Source organism: Leucoraja erinacea, chromosome 23 (assembly GCF_028641065.1).
Source record: "Leucoraja erinacea ecotype New England chromosome 23, Leri_hhj_1, whole genome shotgun sequence".
NCBI classification, from domain to species: domain Eukaryota; kingdom Metazoa; phylum Chordata; class Chondrichthyes; order Rajiformes; family Rajidae; genus Leucoraja; species Leucoraja erinaceus.
In genome coordinates, this window is record NC_073399.1 from 19,204,775 (window position 1) to 19,230,142 (window position 25,368).

Below are 25,368 nucleotides of genomic sequence, written 5' to 3' on the forward strand. Positions count from 1 at the left end.
GGGTGCCCCGCCCTCCCGCTTACGTCACCGCCACGCGGCTTTAAACCTCCGTCCCGTGACTCCGAACGAAGTAGGCAGCTGGTGGCCAATCAGCGCGCGGTCCGGTTCGGAGGAACGGCGGCGGCTGAGGTTAGTGAGCGCGCGCGCGCGTGAGTGAGTGAGCGGCCAACGGCCAGACGGGCCTGCGCGCGGGGGGGGGCGGGGGTGGGGAAGCGGGCGACAGACAGGCCCGTGCTGAGGGGGCATGAGGTGTGCCCACCCAACTTAGGGTGGAGCAGCGGACGACAGGCCTGGGTTGTGGGGACCCGGAGCAAGGGGAGGGCTAAGCGGGGTAGTGACAGCTGGGTGAGTGGACGGGCCGGGTGAGTGGGGAGGGAGAGAGGGGGAGAGGGGGGGAGAGAAAGTTACAGTGGAGGTGAAGGGTTCCGGGGATGGGGAAGTGTATAGGTAAGGAGATGGGTCGGGGGGAGTGTGACAGGGAAGGTGTGTCTCATCGGGGGTGGAAGGAGTGCAACATATAGGGGTACGTGTGTGGTGGATGGCGGGCGGGCGGGTGCCTGGCACGGAGGGGGAGCAGATGGGGAGACGGATGAGAAAAAGGATGGGTCAGGACCCTTCAGACCCGAAACGTCACCCATCCTTATTCTCCAGAGATGTTGACTGATCCACTGAGTTACTCCAGCACTTTGTGTCTATCTTCAACATATGCCAGCATCTGTAGTGCCTTTCTATATATACATCATTAGTAATCCTATTTACCACTGAATCCATAACCATTGTATCTCTTGACAATTGAAGTGATCATCCAGATACTTAAATGTTCTGAGAGTCTCTGCTCCCACTATCCACCGTGGCAGTATGTTCCAGATTCAAACCACACTCTGGGTGAATTTTTTTTTTCTTAAATCACTCTAACCTCTGAGCCTATATTTTAAACACCTATGTTATAGGGAAGTTTCCTACTATTTTTCCCATCTATGCCCCACATAATTTTGGAAGTCTCCAGACAGAAGAAGAGGTGCTGTTTTTCAAGCTCACGTTGGCCATGCAGTAACAGTGCAGGAGTCTGGGGTGGAGAATTAAAATGGTAGGCATCAGGAAGCTGAGGGTTACTCCTGTGGTTTAAAAAGGGTTTTTGCTCTATCTATATTTTGAGTATATATGTAGAGCTGAATGCAGTACTGATGGCTGGAGGAAGTGCCAAACTGCTTCATCTGTCCTGTATTTTGCAGTGATGGAAAGGGAAGAGTTAAAAAGAGAGGAGTTGCATCTCCTGTGGTTGCATGGGTAAGTGCCTTGCCTTGTGTGTGGGTGATGGTGCCAGGAGTGGACCAGGAAGTTACAAAGGGAGAGAGCTGCTTTATGAAATGCTGAAGGGGGATCAAAGGATGTTGTTGGCAGAAATTGCAAAGGATGATCTGTTGAATGTGGAGGCTGGTGGAGTGGGAGGTAAAAACCAGTGATATCCTGTTCTTGTTCTGTCCTGGGGTGGGCAAAGAGCAGATGTGTGGCAAATAGATGAGGTAGAACATTTTGGGAAAGTCGAACTGGTCAAGCCGCATCTATGGGAATTGAAAAGTAAATGTTTCAGGTCTGGGCCCTTTGTCAAAACATTGTTAACTTTAGATATTCACTCATTTTAATTAGTTCATTTTCTTGCAATCTTAAAAGCAGCAGTAATCATTTGTTCCAGCAAATAAAGTACCTACATTTTAATTAATGATAAAGAATACAGCTGTGCACAGGATTTCAGTACCAAAAACATATACAGTGGATTCAGAAAGTATTCAGACCGCTTCACTTTTTTTTTCCACATTTTGTTACATTACAGCCTTATTTTAAAATGAATTAAATTCATTTTTTTAAATCATCAATCTACACATAAACCCCAGAATGAAGAAGCAAAAACAGGTGTTTAGAATTGTTTGCAAAGTAATTAAAAATAAATAACTGAAATGTCACATTCAGACCCTTTGCTATGACTCTCAAAATTGGGCTTAGGTTCATCCTGTTTCAATTGATTATCCTTGAGATATTTCTATAACTTGATTGGAGTCCACCGGTGGTAAATTAAATTGATTGGACATGATTTGGAAAGGCACACACCTGTCTATATAAGGTCCCACAGTTGCCACTGCATGTCAGAGCAAAAACCAAGCCACGAAGACGGAGGAATTGTTTGTAGACGCCCGAGACAGGATCGTGTTGAGACACAGATCTGGGGAAGGGTATAAACCAATTTCTGCAGCATTGCAGGTCCCGAAGTGACCTGCGTCATTCTTAAATGGAAGAACTTTGGAAATACCAGGACTCTGAGCAAGGCCCTTCTCTCCCGGCCAAACTGAGCAATCAGGGAGGTGACCAAGAACCCGATGGTCACTGACAGCTCCAGAGTTCCTCTGTGGAGATGGAAGAACCTTTCAGAAGGTTAACTATATCTGCAGCACTCCACCAATCAGGCCTTTATGGTAGAGTGGCCAGACGGAAGCCACTCCTCAGTAAAAGGCACATGACAGCTCGCTTGGAGATTGCCAAACATCTGGTGGAGTGGGAAATAGATGAGGTATATCTGGAGGGACCTGAAAATAGCTATGCATCGACACTCCCCATCCAACCTGACAGAGTTTGAGAGGATCTGCATAGAAGAATGGGAGCAATTACCCAAACACAGGTGTGCCAAGCTTGTAGCGTGATACCCTAGAAGACTTGAGGCTTAATCGCTGCCAAAGGTGCCTCAACAAAGTACTGAGTAAAGGGTCTGAATACTTATGTAAATTTGATATTTCAGTTATTTATTTTTAATTACTTTGCAAACATTTCTAAACGCATGTTTTCACTACTTTATTATGGGGTATTGTGTGTAGATTGATGATTTAAAAAAAAGGAATTTAATCAATTTTAGAATAAGGTTGTAACGTAACAAAATGTGGAAAAAGTGAAGGGGTCTGACTACTTTCTGAATGCACTGTATCTATAATGCTTGAATCCCATTGAATCCCCTTTCCAGTGCAGAGGATTGAGAGCCCTTTCCAGCAGTCTCTTCCTGGCATATGGTTTTCTTTCTTGACTTTAAGGTCTTCAAAAATCTCTATAATTCCCTTCCCTTTTTACATCTACAGAATTTGCCTTGAGAACATTGTCCAAAGGCACAATATTATGTTCTAATTTACACTGGTGTTCCTACACTGTACACAATATTCCAGGTGTGGCCTCACTAGGACTCTTGTCCCATCACCAAAACTATAGGATGCCATTTCTATGGTACTCAAATCTTGCAGTCAAGACCATTGCACTGTTTACCTATCTCATCGTTTGCTGACCCTTCATGTTAACTCTGATTCATGTACAAGGGCCACATGCACGTTCCTCTGAGAGCAATATTTTTCAATCTTTGAAATATTGGCCACGTTGAAGCTATGGTCAACAAGCACACCAGCTTCTCTACTTCCTCAGGAGACTAAGGAAGTTCAGCATGTCCCCAGTGACTCCTGCCAACATCTACAGATGCACCGTAGAAGGCATTCCATTTGGATGCATCGCAATTTGAATTTGGCCACAGTTTGGTTTGGCAACAGCTCTGCCTAAGACGGCAAGACATTCCAGAAAGTTGTGGATATAGCCCAGTCCATCACACAAACGAATTTCCCAACCATCAATTTCATCTTCACCAAGTTGCCTTGGGAAAGCAGCCAATGTAATCACGGGCCTTCTTTATCCTGGTCATTCCTTCTTTCCCCGTTGGACAGAAGATACAGAACTTGAAATCATGTATCATCATATCTGGGAACAGATGCTTCCCCGCTGTTATCAGGCTACTGAACGGACGTCCGGTATCCTGGGTGTAGCCTCGATCTTCCAACCTACCTCATTACAGATCTTGGACTTTTTCACTGTAATGCTGTAACACTATTTTGCACTGTGCTATTTTTCTCTTTGCATTTGCTGTTATGCTTGTGTATGGCTTCTTCTTCTTGCGTATGGCGTGCACAGCCTAAAGTTGTAGGAAACTTGTTCTATTTGATCTTATTTGATTGTGCACGCCGGGTTGATTGCATTAGTCAAAACAGGGCGGACCACGTGAAGGTTGCAATCTTCCACCCAGTGTATGGCTTGATCATTATTATCATTATCATCCTTTTATTGTCATCATGCAAAGCAACAATTGTACAGTGCAAAATGAGAAGACGTTTCCCAGGGAATACCGGAGCATCGTACATAAAAACTTAAACATTTCACGCATAAATAAAAAACAATCCAGTTCCTGATAAAAACAGTACAAATAGTTTTTAAAAAATGCAGGTAAAAAAAGCAACATTAAAATACAAGTTAAAAAAAACAGTCATAAAATGTCCAGGGCTCTGAGCAAGTGCCAGAGTTATTACTCAGTGCCAGTTATTAAATTGTCAGTGCAAAAGCAGCAGAATCAGGTGGAGTGACTGTTTAGCAGCCTCACAGCCTGTGGAAGAAAGCTGTTTAGCAGTCTGGTTGACGAGCTTTGATGCTGCGGTATCTCTTTCCTGATGGCAGGAGATCTAGATGTGTGTGGAGTGGGTGCAGTCTGTCCTTTGCTATGCTCAGTGCTTTTTTCAGGCAGCGGGTCTGGAACAGTTCTTGTACCGAGGGTAGCGAGACGCCAATGATCCTCACTGCTCCCCTCACTACCTTCTGCAGAGACTTCCTGTCTGAGCAGTTACAGTTGGAGTACCACGTGTTCATGCAGTACGTGAGTACAGACTCCACCGTGCCCCTGTAAAAAGTCCTGAGGATGTTGGTGGGAAGTGAGACCTGTTTGAGTTTCCTCAGGTAGTGCAGTCGCTGATGGGCCCGTTTGACAATCCCAGTGATGTTCCTGGACCAGGTGAGACTGTCTGTGATTTGCACTCCGAGGAACTTTATGCTCTCCACACTCTCCACCGTGATGCCACTGATGTTGAGGGGTGTGTGTTTGGGCTGCGACCTCCTGAAGTCGACAATCATCTCCTTTGTTTTGTCTACATTTAATTCTAAATTGTTGTTGCTGCACCAGTCCACTAGTTGTTTCACTCCCTCCCTGTACATTGTTTCATCCTCTCCACTAATGAGCCCCACCACTGTGGTGTCATCTGCAAATTTTATAATCCTGTTGTCCCTGAATCTAGCAGCACAGTCATGTGTGAGCAGTGTGAACAACAGCGGGCTGAGCACACAGCCTTGAGGGGAGCCAGTGCTCAGCGTGATCGAGCCTGAGGTGTTCTTGCCAACACGGACTGACTGCGGTCTCTCTGTCAGAAAGTCCAGGATCCAGTGACACAGGGTGGTGTTGAGGCCCAGCAGGGTTAGTTTCACCACAAGTCTCTGTGGGATGATGGTGTTAAAGTCTGAGCTGAAGTCAATGTACAGAATTCTGGAGTAGGTGTTTTTGTTTTCCAGTTTGGGGTGGTAGGCGAACTGGAGGGGGTCTAACGATGAGGGGAGGCTGGCAGTGATGTGAGGTTTAGCCAGGCGTTCAAAGCACTTCATTACTATAAGAGTTAGGGCGACAGGGCGATAATCATTTAGGCAGGCCACAACTGATTTCTTTGCTATTGGGATAATTGTGGATGTTTTGAGGCATGTGGGGACAATGGCTTGACTAAGTGAGATGTTGAAGATGTCTGTTAGCACATCTGCTAACTCATTCGCACATTCCTTGAGCACCCGTCCTGGGATGTTGTCGGGTCCAACTGCTTTCCACGGGTTGACCTTGGACAGGGTTCTCCGTGTGTCCATTGAGTCTATGATCAGGACTGGCTGGTCAGTTTGTGAGCAGGGGCTGGCTCTCCCCTTGGGTGTGGTGTTAGCTGCATCAAAATGTACAATTTGATTTGACTGTGTAGCACAAACTAAAGCTATTCACTATCTCAAAACACAATAAACTAAGCCAAACTTTAGGGAAAAGATGCTCTGCCTTTATTGTTCTGTCAAAGTGGATGGCTGCATATTTTCCACATTATACTCCACTTGTTACGTCTTTGCACCTTTACGGCATATTTACTTGAAGTCCCTCTGCATCCTCCACATTGCAGCTAGCTCTGTGTCATCAGCTGATTTGGATAAACAACCTTCAGTCATCTCATCCAAACCATTAAAGGTTTGGAACAGTTGGGACTGTCACCATGTCTCCCAACTCAAATTACCAATTTATTCCCATTGTTTTGTGTTAAATCTGTACAAGTGTGCACAATACTGTGCACTCTAATTTTAATGAATAACTTCCTGTATCAAAGTCAACTAACTTCCACATCTAAGTCAACATGCATGTGATGCTGGTGCAAGTTAAGATTTTTTACTGTACTTGTGCATATGACAATGTTGACCTGACTGGGCATCAACATGGTCCTCTTAAAACATTCTGCTATTTACAATCTCAAAATCTAACCGTCAAACATGATTTCCTTGTTGTGATCCATATTGGTTGTTCCTTATCAGTTATTTTTGATGTGCCCGATTACCACAAGAACACCTTGAAGCTTTCCATGCTAAAGTCCCAGCGCAGAACAACCTCCTGCGTTACTTTGCTGGATAGTCATGGAGTGCCAGGACATCTATTCTCCAAACCAGTGCTCTTGCACTTGTGTACAGCGCGGCTGAGTACGCCGCCCCAGCATGGTCCCACTGCACTCATACTAGCAAGCTAGATGCCATGCTCAACACCACAATGTGGATCATCACCGGCTGCCTATGCCCTACTCCGACAGATCTTCCGCCGGTGCTTGCAGGAATAGCACCCGCCAAGCTTCGCAGGGAGTACTTCACATAGGCTGGTGTGCAAGGCCCCATCGGACGGCAAACATCCTTTGCACCACCTCGCCCAGGACTCACAGCAACTGGGACCTTAAAGCCTGTCACCTCATCGTCCCTTTTCCCATCACGCAGCGACCCTCTGTGCCTCCCTGTTTCAACACACTAGGAGCATGGAGAACCAGCTGGGAACAGACTTTGCGATCTCACATTTCACTGTTGCACCGAACACCACAGCCCCACCCGGCTCGGACCTGCCCCGCAAACAGTTGGCCGCCCTGAACTGGCTCTGTACAGGGGTCAGCCGATTCAATGCCAGCATACATCGCTGGGGGCTGCGTTCATCAGCAGCCTGCGTTTGTGGATCGGACCAGCAAACAGAGCAGCATGTCATTTTTGACTGCGCTGTCCTCCGCCCTCCTGGTAGAGGGGTAGACTTCACGGCCCTCGACAACTGCTCATTGAACTGGCTACAGCGCCTGGAGGGCATTACGTAACTTCTGCTGCCTCAAACGCAAGAAGCAGAACCACAAGATTGTGCTCAAACCTTGGTTTCCTTTTTGATCAAGTGCTGTGTCAGTGAGAATTTTTGGACAATTCAGCAGCCGGGGCTGGAAAGTGCCGATGCAAGCATCAGTGCTGAAACACTGACCATTCCTCCCAACATCCCCATCCTCACCACAGACTTCTAAAATGTCCCGAAAGTCAGATGCTGGCACAGTGAGCTACTGAACTCGATCTCAAATGATCAGCGCCATTGCATCTGGCTGCACCTAACAGTCTGTGGAAAAGGCCAAGTGTTTGAGTTATTAAACTTCATGTTTTGTTGGCATTTGCGCTCCGAGGACTCATGCAGACAATCTTAAGCAGAGTCGCTGCTCAATTGGGAAGAATCCGCTCATTCATTCTTCTGCATTCCAAGAAGCCGAGTACAGGCTGTGACTCTGGGCAGGACAATCTGCCCCAGTGCATTCACATGATCAGTTGATGCAATAGAGGAACTACATTTATTACAAATGTCAGTTCTGCATAGTTACAGCCACATGCAGCTTGTAAGTGGTTGTGTTTTTTTACATCAGTGATTCAAAGAAAAATAATATGGAGCAACTTTGAAATACTTGGTAATGTTGAACAATTCACGCAGTACTTTAGTGATTAACCAACTAAATTATTGTTTCAGGTCAGAGGAGCAAGGTTTGTTTTTCGTATTTGCTGATGGTAAGCTAACTTGCCAGATCTACAATTTTCAACATTTGCTTTTATCCCATCCTTTGGATCCATTTACTTTTGTATCTATTCTCTCCCTGAAATTGAGCAACTAAAATTATAATCCATCGACGCCTTGGTTTTATAGCATAGTTTTTCTGGATAATAGTCACAGTGCCCTCCATAATGTTTGGGACAAAGACTCATCATTTATTTATTTGACTCTGTACTCCACAATTTTGGATTTATAATAATCATATATGCGATTAAAGTGCACATTGTCAGATTTTAATAAAGGCCATTTTCATACATTTTGGTTTCACCATGTAAAAATTACAGCAGTGTTTATGCATAGTCCCCCCCCATTTCAGGACACCATAATGTTTGGGACACAGCAATGTCATGTGAATGACAGTAGTCATCTTTAGTATTTTGTTGCATATTCTTTGCATGCAATGACTGCTTGAAGTCTGCGATTCATGGACATCACCAGGTACTGGATGTCTTCTCTGGTGATGCTCTGCCAGACCTGTATTGCAGCCATCTTTAGCTTATGCTTGTATTGGGGGCTAATCCCTCTCAGTTGTCTCTTCAGCATATAAAAGGCATGCTCATTTGGATTCAGATCGGGTGATTGACTTGGCCACTCAAGAATTGACCATTTTTAGTTTTGATAAACAACTTTGTTGCTTTAGCAGTATGTTTGTGATCATTGTCTTGCTGTAGAATGAACCGCCGGCCAATGTGTTTTGAGGCATTTGTTAGAACTTGAGCAGATAGGATGTGTGATAACACTTCAGAATTCATTATGCATCTACAATCAGCAGTTGTATCATCAATGAAGATGTGAGCCAGCACCTTCAGCAGCCATACATGCCCAGGCCATAACACCCCCACCACCGTGTTTCACAGATGAGGTGATATGCTTTGGATCTTGGGCAGTTCCTTTTCTCCTCCATACTCTGCTCTTGCCATCACTCTGATATATTAATCTAAATCCAGCTCAACTCTGCCTGTCTCGCCGGGTTACCCTACAGCCCTCCCTGGACTGACGGGACACCAGCCCGGAGCTGTGGAGTTAGCCCTGCTTTTCCGCACTGGCTGTAAGCCTGGGCCGTCGTTCCCGTAAGTCCAGGTATGGCTGGTAGGTCAACAGGCAGAGTTGAGCTGGATATAGCGCTGCCTCTCTGCGCTTCCTGTGGGTGCCGCTCCCGTCTGACTCCCAACATTTCTGTCCGCCCCCCGTTTGGGGGGAGAGAGGGGAGAGGGAGGGGGAGGGGGGGGGGGGGGGGGGGGGGATGGTCCAGTTGTGGTTTGGCAGCGATTGCAGCGCCGGAGACCCGGGATTGATCCTGGCTGCAGAGGAGGCCCAGGTCTATGTCCATGCCGTAGCATGGCTGCCGAGAGTGTTTTTCACTTGTGACCTATGACCTGGGCATGCTCAGTCGGAATACCAAACTCACTTATTGGATAAAATTAAAACAAAGAACATTTTCTTTTGCATTATGTGACATAGACGCCATGTGACCCTCGGGTGATAATAAAGTCCTTTCTAAACCAGTATATTTGAGGGAAATGTGGGTGACATCTCTGGATAGGTGACCGCCTCGGCCAAGAGGCTTTACTATTAGATAACACTTTTGAGGGACACAAGATGCTGGAGTAACTCAGCTGGACAGGCGGCATCTCTGGATAGAAGGAATGGGTGACGTTCCGGGTCGAGGCCCTTTTTCTCGACCCAAATCGTCACCTATTCCTATCCAGAGATGCTGCCTGTTCCACTGAGTTACTCCAGCATTTTGTGTCTATCTTCAGTTTAAACCAGCATCTGCAGTTCTTTCCTCCAACAATTTGAGAGATGGGGTTAACTTTCCTGCAATCAGGAACATTTAAACCACACGCTTTCTAGCAGCCTAAAGACAACTTTAATCGGTAGTCTGTGTTGTAAAGACATTCGGAAGGCTAGAGGAGCATTTAGAAAGTGAGGAGAAGAGCGTTGTATTAGTGGGTTGGGAAAGATGGATAGTCGTGATATTTCCTTGGGGAAATCTCCCAAATTGAAGTAAGTAAGAGCAACCTTTGGTTGAGTTGCTCTGTGTTCAGGCAAGTAGGTCCTAATAGAATATTGGGTCCAGACCACAGCAGGCATTTTGAAAATCGAAAAGGGATAAACTTGTTTGATACTGTGTGTGCTATTCCATCTGCCCATGATAGTATAGGTATCGCCAAATCTTGCCTTCATATTCAGAAAAACCTCTATATCTGTGTGGTGCCATTGTATAAATAGGATGGATTCAAAACTCTTTGGCAACTCCAAACTGGGCACTGAGCTGCTGAAAGCCATTATCAGCAGTTATATTGTATTATATTCCTACATAAACTTGTGATCCAATTGCCTGTGCCTTTGCTGTCATTTTTGGGACCTCCCAAACTAGCAATTGCTAGTCAGAAGAATGAGGGGAGCAGGGGTAACATGACCTCAATTTACCCTTGCAGGTATCACACTATCCTGAAATATTGTCTTTCTTTCATCAAGGGAATTGGAAGTGGTCAATAAATACAGGCCTTACCAATAACACCCTCTCATCCTATAAAATAATATCAAAGTTCAGTCATGCCAGTGCAATATTCCTGAAGATGGATCAGAGGTGTTGAAAAGAGTGGAAGGGGGGGGCAACCTAATTCACTGAACACCGCCGCTCAGTCCGCCTTAACCTACCTGATCTCCCAGTTGCTCAGCACTTTAACTCCCCTTTCCATTCCCAACCTGACCTTTCTGTCCTGGGCCTCCTCCATTGTCAGAGTGAGGCCCAGCGCAAATTGAAGGAACAGCACCTCATATTTCGCTTGGGTAGCTTACACCCCAGTGGTGTTAACATTGACTTCTCTAACTTCCAGGGGAGGTGAGGGTCATTGACCCGGGCATCGGAGCGGAGCCTTAGCCCGAGATTCATCCCCGTGGCTCCGGAGGCGGCACCGACGCCCCCACTCTCCCGGTCTGCTCCTGGATCCGGGCCGAGGTTAAAACTCCATGGGGTGTGGACAGAGCGGCCGACGGACATAGAGCCGCTGGAGGTGAGGGTGGGAGGTGTGTGCCGTGCCTCAGGGGGGAAGGGGGAGGGGGGTTGGTGCTGGGACCACTGCCGTGTCTCACCTATCACATGGGAGAAACTAAACTACTTTTTTTCCCCAAAATCATCCGGCGGGCCGGTAGTTTGACAGCCCTGCTTTAAACCAATACCCTCTAGTGCTTGAATCGCATATCCCGGGAAAGAGACTATGCATTCAACTTATAATCCCCTCATGGTTTTTACTTATCTCTAAAACAACTTCCAGCACGTGCAGATATTTGAGCGTGACAAATTTTGTGATCAGCGTGAGAGCGTGAGAATTTTGTGAAATGCGTCTCCCGCTCAATGCGTGCGTCTCGCACTCAATGCGTGAGAGTTGGCAGTCCTGCTAATAATGCAAACATTTTATGCAAGTTCCAATTGTTTGGACAAAAATCACTTATTACTGCTTTATAACAGTCAAGTTACTTTAAGACCATTTCAGAAATTATGGCAGTCAACAAACAATCAACGAACAAATTAAAGCAAACCAAAAAAAAAATAACATGTTCCCTTTCCTGACTCTACCTCATAAATACTTTAACACTGTTAACAGAGCAAAGGGATATTCATCTCAGGAATCAAAATGGGGAAAGTGGAGGTAATTTTGCTTAAATGGTCATTCTAAGCCCATTCAGATCTGCATAGAGTCAGAGTTATACAACATGTACATGGCTGGCCCAATTTGTCCACAATGATCAAATTCCCACATCAGCTCGCGTCCCAGGGACTGGCTGCAGTTCTCTGGTCAGCTCGCCTGCCCCAACCCCGCAAAAACGAATTGAAAAAGAAACGCTGTGTGCCGTAGGTTGCCAAACTCTGTTCTAGATGTTTGGCCCCCATGTTTTACAATTGATTCACCTGGTTCGTTCTATCTCCGGCTGCTTCATGTTGTCGGCGGCTGCACATCCAACCAAGAAAGAAGAGAAGAGCCGAGGCGTCACTCACAGCCGCCAACTGACCCGCTTCCCCAGACTGCACAGATCCCATCCCTCCCTCTTTTCTCTCCCCCATCCCTCCCTCTCTCCTCCCCCCTCTCTTTCCTCACCCTCCCTCTTTCTCCCCCTTTCTCCTTCCCCTCTACATTCCCTCCCCCATCTCTCTTTGCCTCCATCCCTCCCTTTTTTTCTTTCCCTCTCTTTCTCTCCTCCCTCTCTTTCTCCAGCCGCCCATTGGGGAGTCTGGCGGGCACAGTGTAGCGTGGATTGGCGGTGCTGGCGCTGCCGTGTGAGTTGAAGGGCAGGAGGGAGGAAGCGAGGCTGCAGCAGTGGCCGGCAGCGCAGCGCTCGCAGACAGAGGCGCTGACATCCGGCGGCTGCACATCCGACCAAGAAAGACGAGACAAGACGTCACTCACAGCTCCGCTATAGGATCCTTGCTGTGCAGGGACTGAATTCAGCGTGAGAATTGGCTGAAATGCGTGATTCTCACGCTCAAAGCGTGAGAGTTGGCAGCCCTGGTTTTAAGCACAGGGCAGCCAAACAACATTGCATTTTCATTTCATTTCCATTGCAGTTTCAAGCACAGGGCAGGCCAAACAACTCATTTCATTTTCATTAAGGGCTAAAAATCATTTATTGCAAGTACATTGCAGACTCACAGTTCAGTTGATTCACAGCTTTGAATCACAGTTGTGGCCTCTATCTCGCAATCTTCCAGAGTAACTGACTCGCGTCCAGGCATCCGTGGTTCTATAATCCTGCCCCCCCCCCCCCCCTGCCCCCCCCCCGGAAGGGACGTTACCTTCATCATGGTGATTGACAGGCAATAGGACCAATCAGCTGATCTTAAGATTTTTTAAACATTCATAACTTTTTAATTTTCATCGATCGGACAAATCCTCGGGGCTGCCTCAGCGGAGGAAGACTGAGTAAGATGGCCAAAAATCATAGCGTAATGTTTTTTCTTAAATCATTATACAACGCACAGAGGAAGTGGTCAAAATGAGACTTTTAGTTATATAGATAGATAATATAACTACTTTTAATTGCAAAACTTTAATTAATTGCAGATCCGTCTCTTATTGTTCGACGTCGCTGTTTTAAGAACTAAAGATGCCGGGTGGGATTACAGATACGGGGGAGTTGTACTCTCCATATGTGAGTATTTACTGTTGAGTTAGTAATATTAATGTGTACTCAAGGAGCTGGGTATTGGGGAATAACATCAACGCCCCCATACTACCCAGGCCACATTCTATTCTCACTGCTATGATCAGGAACAAGGTTCAAGAACAGCTTCTTCCCTTTAACCACACTGCTCAACCTTACCTCAGCACTGAAGCACTATGGACTTTGCAATGCGATGGTTGCTCTCTGTTCTTTGTTTTCTTTGCACTACAGGTATCATAAGTGTAGTTTACCTAGAATAATATTACTGCAAGTTAGACTTTCATTGTTCATATTTGAACTTTATCTCTGAAATATGTAGTCATGAAGGTGCCAGGTTGCTCAACACATGTGTGGTTCCATCTGATCCTGTCTATTCCACAGTGCATACATGAGAGCTGCTGGAGAGGAAGGAGCTGTGAAGTTTTTGAAAAGAGAGTTAACAATTATAGGTGTATTGTTTCTATGTTAAAGTCCTTATTGGGAAGTTGAATAATGTTCAAATCATAATCATACTTTATTAGCCAAGTATGTTTTGCAACATACGAGGAATTTGATTTGCCATCAATCATACCAATAAAAAGCAACAGAACACGCAAAATACATTTTAACATGAACATCCACCACAGTGACAACTCCACGTTCCTCACTGTGATGAAAAGCAAAAAAATAAAGTTCAACCTTTTGTCCTCCAGCGGTCAGGGCCTCTAACCTTCCATTGATGGGACGATCTTACTCCCATAGCCGGCGGGATAATTTGCAACCCCTATGCATAATGTATCTGTAATAGTTTCAAGGATTTTGTGCAAATGTAATGTGTTAAACCAGGGGTCGGCAACCTTGTTCTGCATAGGGTCCAGGACGCATGTCGGAGAGGATGGCGGGCCACATCTATCACGTGTACACATGGATCCCGCCCCAGATGGCAGGCATCAAATCACGTGTTCACATAAATCCCGCCCCTTCGAGGACGCCACCCACAGCACCGGCCCCTAGTTACGGGCGCTCACGAACATGGCGTACCTACAGACCATTGCCCTGGCTCTGTCCTGAAGGCGGTGGCTCAAATACTCATACTCACTCCTCCCGGCCTATTGACAACCCCAATCCCGACAGGGAACAGTGCAATTGTCGGGACTGAGTCAAGGTATCAATTGTTGTTTAGTTAGAAACATATTATTTGGCCTCGTATAGTAGAACTCCTACTCAAGACACTTGAGCACATAATCTCAGCTGATACTCCTGTAGCGCTGATAGAATGCCACACTGCCAGGGGAGCGATGACTAAGATGAGACCTGCGTTCAAGCCCACTTCTATTCTCGGGTAATTGTTAAAGGTCCCCAGACACCATTGAAGGAATATTTATGCCTCAACCCAAGGAAGTAAGGCAGATTATCTGACACCTATCTCGGGTAACTTTCTGACATTACAGTAACGACTGCACTTCATTGCACTTCAATACTTGATGATCCATGGTTGTGGAGGTGTTTAAACAGGTAAATTGTTTCTGAATGTTCAAGAAGGAACTGCAGATACTGGAAAATCGAAGATAGACAAAAATGCTGGAGAAACTCAGCGGGTGAGGCAGCATCTAGGGAGCATAAATTATTTCTGAAGAAGGGTCTCGACCTGAAACATCACCCATTCCTTCCCTCCAGAGATGCTGCCAGTCCTGCTGAATTACTCCAGCTTTTTGTGTCTCTTCGGTTTAAACTAGCACCTGCAGTTCCTTCCGACAAATTATTTCCAAATCTACCCAAAGCACAATATTCCAAACCTCGTGTTTAAGAGACCAATGCTGACTGCACCATTTATCATTGTTCCTCTGTCGAATTCCTGAACCTCCTGCGGGAATGTACTCAAACAGTGACCACAGCTGGCTCACCACCATCACTTCAAAAGAAATCAGGAAGAAGCGTCCCATTATCTTTTGCCCACATTAACATTCTGTGTATAAATGTAAGAACAAATTTTAACGCCCTGCTGATTGGCATGGCATGTTTTCAGTTAGTTAAATCCTCTGCCTTGAAATGCTGCTTGTGTCTTGGATTGTGAATTGAGTCAACGATCTATAGAGGTAACAGGAAAATAGGAAGGTGTGGTAAGTGTCACTAATGTGGTTTCTGCTTCATTTTTTTAGGTGGGCCTCGTTTATATGTTTAACTTGATCGTTGGGACAGGAGCGCTGACAATGCCACAGGCCTTTGCTGTTTCTGGCTGGGCTGTGAGCCTTGCCCTCATTATCTTCTTGGCATTTATGAGGTATTTATGCAATTGCGATACTGGACAGCAACTGGAAGAGTGCTGAGCACTTGTTGGCTGAAACCAACTGTTATGGCAACGATACACCTAAGAATTGTAGCAATAAGGGGGCGGCCCAGTTACATTGCTGGTAGAGCCACCTCCTCACAGTGCAAGAAAACTGAGATCAACCCTGATCCTGAGTGTTGTCTGTGTACAGGTTAAAAGGTTAATTGGCTGCTATGGCCAAGTGTGTTGGTGTAGTGTAGTATCTGGGGAGAGAGTTGATGACAATACAAAGTGAATAAAGTTGGATTAGATCGGTGTAAATGGGAGGAGGATGGTCAGCATGGACTTAGGATGAGGATGGTCAGCTTGGACTTGATGGGCCAAAGGGCCCGTTTCAATGCTGCATCTCTCAATGACTAATAGCCCAAAGGGGTAGGATTTTTTTGAGGGGGAATAGTGGCCAAGCATCATCTTTTAGATTTTGCATGCTTTAGTTCAAGTTTGGAACTTTTCCTAGTTTCAATTAAATAAACTGTATATTATGCTGATAATTAGATTCCTTTGTATTCAATTTCTCATCATCTCATAATTAAGAATCAATAAAAACAATTTACCCATTTTTCAGTGAGAACTTGCAGATGAGATTCATTAACTAATTTTAGTTGATGAAATTATTGGTCTTCTATTGTTTAAATGAGATTATAGTTGCACTAAATTGAGACAGATCTTATAATAATCTTTTGAATTGTTAATAAAGCCAGATGCTAAAAAGGAAAGTTGCTGAAAATAAATTAAGCTGCCTGTATTCAAAGTAAAGGAGCACTGGAAGAAACAATTTTAATGTCTTGAATAACTGAAACTTGGTTATGGAATGAAGAGCACAGGCAATAAATAGTGGAAATTATAACAAACTGATGGGGTGAGGAAGAGGGTGATATGGAACCGGCACTATTTTGAGAAAGGGCAAAAGTAGAATGAATCCTGGAGTCGATTATAGATTTATGTAAATAGTAAGGGATCTTTTGTGCTACTGGTGTAGAATATAAATCCCACAATACAGGAAATGATATGAGGGGAAACCATATGTGCAAGTACGTGATATGAGTGCAGGATGTAAAAATTAGAGACTAACCACCTCCAGATAAACTGAGGTGGAGAAAGGATAACAGGGAACACAACCTTTGCAATGCTATTGTATTTCTTTTCTAACCTTGTTTTCAAACAAAATCCACTATGAATTTGGAGCTAGTTCTGAGAAATGAATTGGCATTTCAAACTGGAACACGGTGGGGTGCCACAAGGATTGGTGCTGGGTCCTTTATTATCCAGGATGACGGTAAGTGTATCGTACCCTTCATCACTCTGCCTGTGTCGCAATATTTTGGGATCTATGTACTTGTAACAAGGGTCTTACTGCTCAATAACAAGGCCCTGTTATTCATTGTGTGACCCCTGGCCTGCTTTCACCACCCAAAATGCACAACTTTGTACTTCCCTGCCCTCTCCTCTCTACCCCAGAATTAAACGCCATCTGCCATTCCTTTGCCCACTCTCCTAGTTGTTCTATATCCTGCTGGATCTAGACCCGAGACAACCTTCTAAAGTTTGTCATCTATAATAATTTGGATGAGATTGTTTGGGGGCATATCAGTAAGTTTGTTGAAAACATCAAAATTGGTGGGATGGTGGACAGTGAAGAATCTTATCTGAGGTCTACATTGAGTAGGATCTAGATCAACCAAGAAAGTGGGCGAAGGAATGGCAGATGGAATTTTACTTGTTTTATTCCTTTGACGGGAGGGGGAAAAGAATGCCATGTGATATATTTTGGATAATTAAACCAGGCCAGGTCATGCACATTGAATGACAATGCCCTGGGAGTGTTAATGAACAGCAAGACCCTTGGTTTCAAGTACATCGTTCCCTGAACGTGGTGATGCAGACAGCGTGGTGAAGAAAGTATATCGTAAGCAAGCACCTAAGGCATTGAGTATGAGAGTTGGGATGTCATGCTATAATGTTTACAAATTGTTGTTAAGGCCAATAATTCTGCTCTCCATCAAATAAGAATGATGTGATTTAAAGTTAGAGAGGGTGTAGAAAACATTTGCAGGAATGTTGCCTGGACTGGAGGGCTTGAGTTGTAAGGAGAGATTGGATAGGCCTTGACTATTTTCCATGGAGCGAAGTAGGCTGAGGAGTAACCTGAGGCTTATAAAATCATAAGGGGCATAGATAGGGCAGACAGTCTTTTTCTTGGGAAGGCGTGTCTAAATTTGGATGGTATAGGTTAAAGGTGATGGGGATAATATCTAAATGAGGTATGTTTGTCCTTGAAGGTTGGTGGATATATGGAATGAGGTGGTAGAGGCAGGTACAATTGCAGTTTAAGAGATATTTGGACAGGTACGTGGATAGGAAAGGTTTAGAGGGTAGGCCAAACGCAGACAAAAAAGATGAACGTGTATAGGCAAATTGACCCGATTCTGTGCTGTGTAACTCAATGGAGCAATCGATCAGTGAGCATGTGTAGAGGAATAAGTATCAATGGATCCTGATGGTTGGGGTCATATCATTCACAAAGAAGGGTGGTAGTCGGTTGGTGAAGACCAACCAATCACAGATTGTGTTCAAGAAGGAACTGCAGATGTTGGAAGATCGAAGGTACACAAAAATGCTGGAGAAACTCAGCGGGTGCAGCAGCATCTATGGAGCGAAGGAAATAGGCGACGTTTCGGGCCGAAACCCTTCTTCAGACTGATCACAGATTGTCGCTGCAGGACATTGCATTAGGGCAGTGTCCTGGGCCAACCATATATAATTGCTTCTCCATTGACTTGTCATCAGTCAACAATGTTTAATTCCATTAGCAATTTCTCAGCTAAAGAGGCAGCTCCTGCCAGCATGCAGCAAGACCTGGTTAACATTACGGCACATGCTGATTGATGGCACAGAACGTTCATGACTCAAAGCTACTGGGGCAATGAGCAACTCTTAAACTGAAGAGTTTAACCACCCATGGCAAGACCCCACCACATCATTCTGGGATCACCATTCACCAGGAACTTCAGGCTAGCCATATAAATGGGTGTAGTAACTCAGCGGGTCAGGCAGCACCTCTGGAGGACATGAATTGGTGATGTTTTCGGTATAGGACCCTTCTTTAGTGTAACTTCACCAACAGGACAGCAGAGGCTCTATAGGTACACAAAAATGCTGGAGAAACTCAGCGGGTGCAGCAGCATCTATGGAGCGAAGGAAATGGGTGACGTTTTGGGCCGAAACCCTTCTTCAGACTGATGGGGGGGAGAAGGAAGGAAAAAGGGAGGAGGAGCCTGAGGGCGGGGGGATGGGAGGAGACAGCTCGAGGGTTAAGGAAGGGGAGGAGACAGCAAGGGCTAGCAAAATTGGGAGAATTCAATGTTCATGCCATCCGGACGCAAGCAACCCAGGAGGAATATGAGGTGCTGTTCCTCCAATTTCCGGTGTTGCTCACTCTGGCAATGGAGGAGACCCAGGACAGAGTGGTCGGATTGGGAATGGGAGGGGGAGTTGAAGTGCTGAGCCACTGGGAGTTCAGGTAGGTTCTTGCGGACTGAGCGGAGGTGTTCGGCGAAACGATCGCCCAACCTCCGCTTAGTCTCACCGATATAAATCAGCTGACATCTAGAGCAGCGGATGCAGTAGATGAGGTTGGAGGAGATACAGGTGAACCTTTGTCGCACCTGGAACGACTGCTTGGGTCCTTGAATGGAGTCGGGGGAGGTGAAGGGACAGGTGTTGCATTTCTTGCGGTTGCAACGGAAAGTGCCTGGGGAGGGGGTGGTACGGGAGGGAAGGGAAGAATTGACAAGGGACTTGCGGAGGGAGCGGTCTTTGCGGAAGGCAGACATGGGGGGAGATGGGAAGATGTGGCGTGTGGTGGGGTCACGTTGGAGGTGGCGGAAATGGCGGAGGATTATTTGTTGTATTTGCCAGCTGGTGGGGTGAAAGGTGAGGACTAGGGGGACTCTGCCCTTGTTGCGAGAGCGGAGATGGGGAGAGAGAGCAGTGTTGCGGGGTATGAATGAGACCCTGGTGCGAGCCTCATCTATGGTGGAGGAGGGGAATCCCCGTTCACTGAAGAACGAGGACATTTCCGATGCCCTGGTGTGGAACGTCTCATCCTGGGAACAGATGTGGCGTAGGCGGAGGAATTGGGAGTAGGGGATGGAGTCTTTACAGGGGGCAGGGTGGGAAGACGTGTAGTCCAGATAGCCATGTGAGTCAGTGGGTTTGTAGTGTATGTCGGTCGCCTTTTTGCTAGCCCTTGCTGTCTCCTCCCCTTCCTTAACCCTCGAGCTGTCTCCTCCCATCCCCCCGCCCTCGGGCTCCTCCTCCTCCCTTTTTCCTTCCTTCTCCCCCCCCCCCCCCCCATCAGTCTGAAGAAGGGTTTCGGCCCGAAACATCACCTATTTCCTTCGCTCCATAGATGCTACTGCACCCGCTGAGTTTCTCCAGCATTTTTGTGTACCTTCGATCTTCCAGCATCTGCAGTTCCTTCTTGACCAGCAGAGGCTCTATGGTGGCTCACTATTGCCCTCTTGAGGGCAGTTCTGGATAGGCATTGTGCCTGTCTTATAGTGATGTCCTGGTCTCAAAGTGGATGAATGTATTAAAAAGCAACCTAAAGGATTGAGGTTAAATAAATGAGAGATTGACAAAGATCATACATGAATAAAATATGAAGCAATGAAATGGAGGAAAAAAAATTTAGCTGATCAGAGTGGATCTGGAGAAATTCAACAAAATACTGGGAAACAATGATTAGAAAAAGAATTCAAGAAGGAACTGCAGATGCTGTAAAATCGAAGGTACACAAAAATGCTGGGGAAACTCAGCGGGGGCAGCAGCATCTATGGAGTGAAGGAAATTTCCTTCGCTCGATAGATGCTGCTGCACCCGCTGAGTTTCTCCAGCATTTTTGTGTACATTAGAAAAAGAACGCTGGACACTTAAAATGGTGTTTGGGGGGTAGGTGTGATAGACAAATTGTTGGACAAAGGCCAGAGATGGAAAAAAAAGGTGTGAGATATTAGGAGTGGAGATTGTTGAAATGGTTCTGCCCAGTTGTTCTTTCTGTAGTTCTCTGACTGTTGTTCATTATCAGACCAACTTTATATGTATTTCTGAATATGTAGATGAGAAACAAGTAATGAATCCTAGAGTTGTTACATTCTGTATCTTTTACATGTTTTCCTTGACTCGCCTTCCAGTATTCCAGATAGTCCAAGGTTAGTGGCTGTGACAAGCTGATACAGATACTTTTTTAGTCAGTTTAATTTCAGCGATTAACTATGTTGAGTAAATGCTTAATTCCTGGGCGATACATAATAGAAAGCTGGAAAGTATTCATCTCGGGAAGAAATGTCCATTTTAAATTGTTCCTTAATTACAAATATGATCTTTTTCTCAGTTACTTGAAGATGCTTTTGCAGATGCAGGAATAGGTGTTCACCAGGGGATGGCAGTACAGTGTTTAATAACTGAACGCTGCCTTTATTTAACGCTGCCTTTATTTAACATTTTGCAAGCTGTTATCTTCATTTTAAATGGAAGCAAGTTATAGATTGCAGAGAGTTCTTGCTTCTAAACAGTTGGATTCCAAATGTTGTGATCATGAACTAAAGAAAAACTCGACTAAATCTTAATGCAAGTTTCCCTGACTAAAATAAATAGAGTGAGTGTTACAGCGGAGAATAATTGTGTCTACAAGTACAGTGAAGTAACACTGATCCTCTTTCTGTACAGGGCCAATATGTAGATAAATTAAACTCCATGGTGATGGTTTGGCCATGTGTCACACATTCTTAGTTTCTTTAAGTGCCAGTTTGGGATTGAACCATTGAGTTTTAAACTACAAGCAATATTTTGGTTGATTGAACTGCTCCATCTGCTTGCTGGAATAATCCAAATTTAACATGACCGCCTTGTTTGCTCATCTCTGTAATGATCTTTGCTTCAGCCATTTAGAGTCAAAAGTATTCTAGGCTCCAAGTCTGCATAAAATATCCCATTTCCCATCTTTGATCACTGACAATTACTGCTCTCTGAATATTGTGCTAACCAGAGATGGTCTTTCCTTTATCAACTCAAACAAAATACTAATTTTTTTAAACCTATGTATTCTCGTAACATTCTCATCTTTGTTGCAAATACTTGTAATGTCAGAGAATTGGGGAAAAGTACAGCCTAGAACGGGACCCTTGGCCCACCTTGTCCATGCTGACCACAGTGCCTATCTACATTCACCCCCATTTGCCCGCTTTTTGGCTTGTATTACCTCTGCTCCTTTCCTTGTATGTGTCTTCGCTATCTTTGACCATTCCAGATACCCACCCCACTATGTGTGGATAAACTTGCCCCTCCAATCTCTTTTAATTTTCTCACCTCCTACCTTAAACCTGTACTTTTGAGTTCTAAACTCCTTTCCCTGAGGAAAAAAATCCATCATTTTCAATGCCCTTAATTTTGTAAACCTTCAGTCTCATAAATTCCAGTGAGAATAAACTCACCCTGTCAAATTTCTATTTATAACTACAGCCCTCCAGATAACATCCTGGTGAATTTCTTATGTTCAGTGCACAATGCTTTGTGTGGTTCAACAGTATATTGAACAGATGCAACAGCTCTTCAACTCAATGCCTTGAAGGCATGCATACCCAAATGCCTTGTCACCAGATTCTTCTCCAAACCATGTAAACTCCTCCAATGAATCATTAAGCAAGAACACAGTCACTATCACACATCAGTCTTCCTCACAGCAATGTTGCATCTTGCCAGCTTTCTTGTGGAGTGCAGCTAATCTGTCGGAAGCCAGCATTGCTTAACTGCAGGTAAATGTATTCACTAGGCATGAATCTGTGAAAGAAGTTTAATCAATTATGAAGATTCAGCATTGCATACTGAACTAATCTCATCCATGTTGACCATCCATGTAGTGCATCCGTCGGCACTAATCCCATTTTCCTTCTCGCATCGCCATTAATTTCCAAACCTCTTCTAATATTCTCATCACCCACCTACTTCGGCGGAGATTTACAGCAGCCGATTAATCTACCAACCAGTATTTCTTTAGCATGTGGGAGAAAGCCAAGGTACCCAAGGGAAATCCACGTAGTCACAGTGAGAACGTGCCTATTCCACATAGATTGCAGCAGAGGTCAGTATCAAACCTGGGTCCTTGGAGTTGTGAGGCAGCTATTCTAACTGGGATGCCACTGCTGTGCAATCTTTCTACAAATGTCCAGATATTTGGGGGCAAAAACATTTTCCCCTGACCCATTGTGGCTATTTAAGTTTGATTAATAGCCTTGATTGATTTTCTGTTTTCTAAAGCTCCTTTATACGTTGGTCTCTGAAAGATTTTAGAATATGTTAGACCTGGCAACCAGTTTCCTCTTTCCAGGCAGCAAACACTCACGTCTGCCCTTGCATAATGTTTGGAGCATGATCCTTTTTTTCCCTCTTTGATCAGCCATGATCATATTGAATGGTGGTGCAGGCTAGAAGGGCCGATTGGCCTACTCCTGCACCTATTTTCTATGTTTCTATGTTTGTTGCAATAATTGTTAGGCATATTAATTTAGTATCTCTTGTTGCTCTATACAACTCAATGGCATTGTCCTATATCTATGCTATTATCTCTCCTAGATTCTAATTATTAGACTTTTCATTTTTTCCCCTTGCTCCTCCTCTTCTTTTAATTACCTGCATAAAGGAGTAATCTCCTTGCAATGAGGGACTGCAGTAATGGTAAACTCTCTAATCTGATGTCAAAAATCGACAAGAAGTTTATTTTGAATTATTCAATGTAATACCGTCCCTTGGTATATAATTACTCCACATGTGAACTGGTAGAGTCTGCTAATCTGCCTTGTTTGCCTGATGGATCGGTGGGTTAAGCATTGGTATCCAGTATAGGGCTGCCCAACGGGGAAAAAATATTGTGATACCTGCACTCAAATATCCCTGTGTGCCAAATGGATGTCAGGCAATCAAATCTTTCATTTTAAAGGGACTTAATGATGCTTGATGGAGTTGCATTCAATTTTTCTGATTTAAAAAATGCAATGTTGGAAATAATCAACAGATCAGGACACATCTGTGAAGCGAGGCAGGTAATGTTTCAGGTCATTAACTTTTCATCAGAACTAACAGGACTGAAATGAAATTAGCTTTAAGTTGTGAGGACGAGGGAGGGCTGGTGAGAACTAAGGGAAGGCATGTGTTTAGTGGGATTCAGAAGTAGCTGGGTGGCACAAGGGGTGCAGGCTGAGATGGTTGAAATGGTTTCCTGGTGAAGAAACATATCAGTTTAAATGCCATTCGGAATATTTTGGAGAACCAAGAACATTCATCTGGAGTAGGTGTGAGTAGAAGGTGAATGATATCTAAAGTTATTCAAAAGAGAAGAGACAGAAAATGATTGTCAATAAATGCATTCATTCTATAGTACCGTTACTTTGAATGTAATTATCTGCACATTTATCTTCGAATATTGATTGAACTACTAAGTTATAAAACTGATGGCATTGTGACATGAGACATTATGAAATAAGTGAGAAGTGCCTATTTGTACTGTGGGTACCATTTGCCTCCTGCAGAAGCTAAGTGTGCTACTACCTGATGCTCACGATAAGTTGCCAGGAACAAGAGTGTTAATGGGGTTGTGTAGCATTATCTATAGAAATGTGTTACTGACATTGCTGCTGCGCTGGGAACCCCTACCACCCACTGGTGGTTTAGTAGAAATGAATTGCCCTGTGGCTCAACATGCATGGCAAGTCTCCCTGTGAGGACTGGGTAATGATCGACAGTGTTGCTGCTCGGAGTTGCTAGTGATGAGTGGCTGTAGGATTCTGGCATCTGTTGAGTCTCTGAGCAGATGCTGCCAGTCCACAGCGCTGACTTGTACTACCAGATGCCCTTGGTGAAGCTCTGAGACCAACATCTTAGTGTGGAGTGGGTACATTGCTTATCTGGCCTGCCCTACACCCGGCTTTGCAAGCAGCCATGCCGAGCTATGGAGTGATTCATTGCTGCAAGAGTACCAGTGGAGGGCAAGGATTCACACCAGGTTCCCAAAACAGCAGCACACAGCTATGGAGACTTTAGTAAAATAAAGGGGGTGAGGGTGTTCCTGTGAGTGTTTGTGCTATAAAAAAAAGTGCACACTGAAGGAAGCACCAAGCTGGGTACTTGTGTACTCTGGATACTGGAAATCTGAAATACAAATACACATATTGCTGGTAATATTCAGTAGATAAAGCAGCCTCCAAGGAGGAGTAAATTTGACTTTACAGTCCATGATGCTTGATCAGGTCTCATGGTTATTGACTTAAAAACATTAACTGTTTCCTCCTCCATAAATGCTGGTTGATCTGAGTATTTCCAGAATGTTATTTATTACAATTACTTTTAGCATGCAGGCAGCGTAGATGAGTTTAACTTGACATCATGTTCAGCAGAGAACATTGTGGGTCTAGACGCCTGTTCATATGCTGTTCTAGGTTTAGCCCAGTTTGTCAATTGACTCTGCCTCAGTGCTGGGAAGTAGTCATTATCATGTGTTCTATTAAGGAATAAATGTACTGCGTTTGTGCAGTTTGTTCATAGAAACATAGACATAGAAACATAGAAAATAGGTGCAGGAGTAGGCCATTCGGCCCTTCGAGCCTGCACCGCCATTCAATATGATCATGGCTGATCATCCAACTCGGTATCCTGTTCCTGCCGTCTCTCCATACCCCCTGATCCCTTTAGCCACAAGGGCCACATTAACTCCCTCTTAAATATAGCCAATGAACTGGCCTCAACTACCTTCTGCGGCAGAGAATTCCAGAGATTCACCACTCTCTGTGTGAAAAAAGTTTTCCTAATCTCGGTCCTAAAA

At 44.8% G+C, this 25,368-nt stretch overlaps 1 protein-coding gene across 2 annotated transcripts in view; it reads left to right on the forward strand.

Moving 5' to 3' along the window:
* Positions 1–25,368, forward strand: part of tmem104 (transmembrane protein 104) — a 77,949-nt gene continuing 52,581 nt past the window's right edge. Inside the window, exons 1-3 of one of the 2 annotated variants that reach the window (XM_055654022.1) lie at positions 1–129; positions 13,087–13,174; positions 15,325–15,446. In XM_055654022.1, coding sequence (XP_055509997.1) covers positions 13,130–13,174; positions 15,325–15,446 — 167 coding nt within the window. In that variant the 5' untranslated portion in view covers positions 1–129; positions 13,087–13,129. Of the gene's footprint in view, positions 130–1,267; positions 1,288–13,086; positions 13,175–15,324; positions 15,447–25,368 lie in introns of those variants that run through there. The other variant, XM_055654023.1, reaches the window with a different exon arrangement.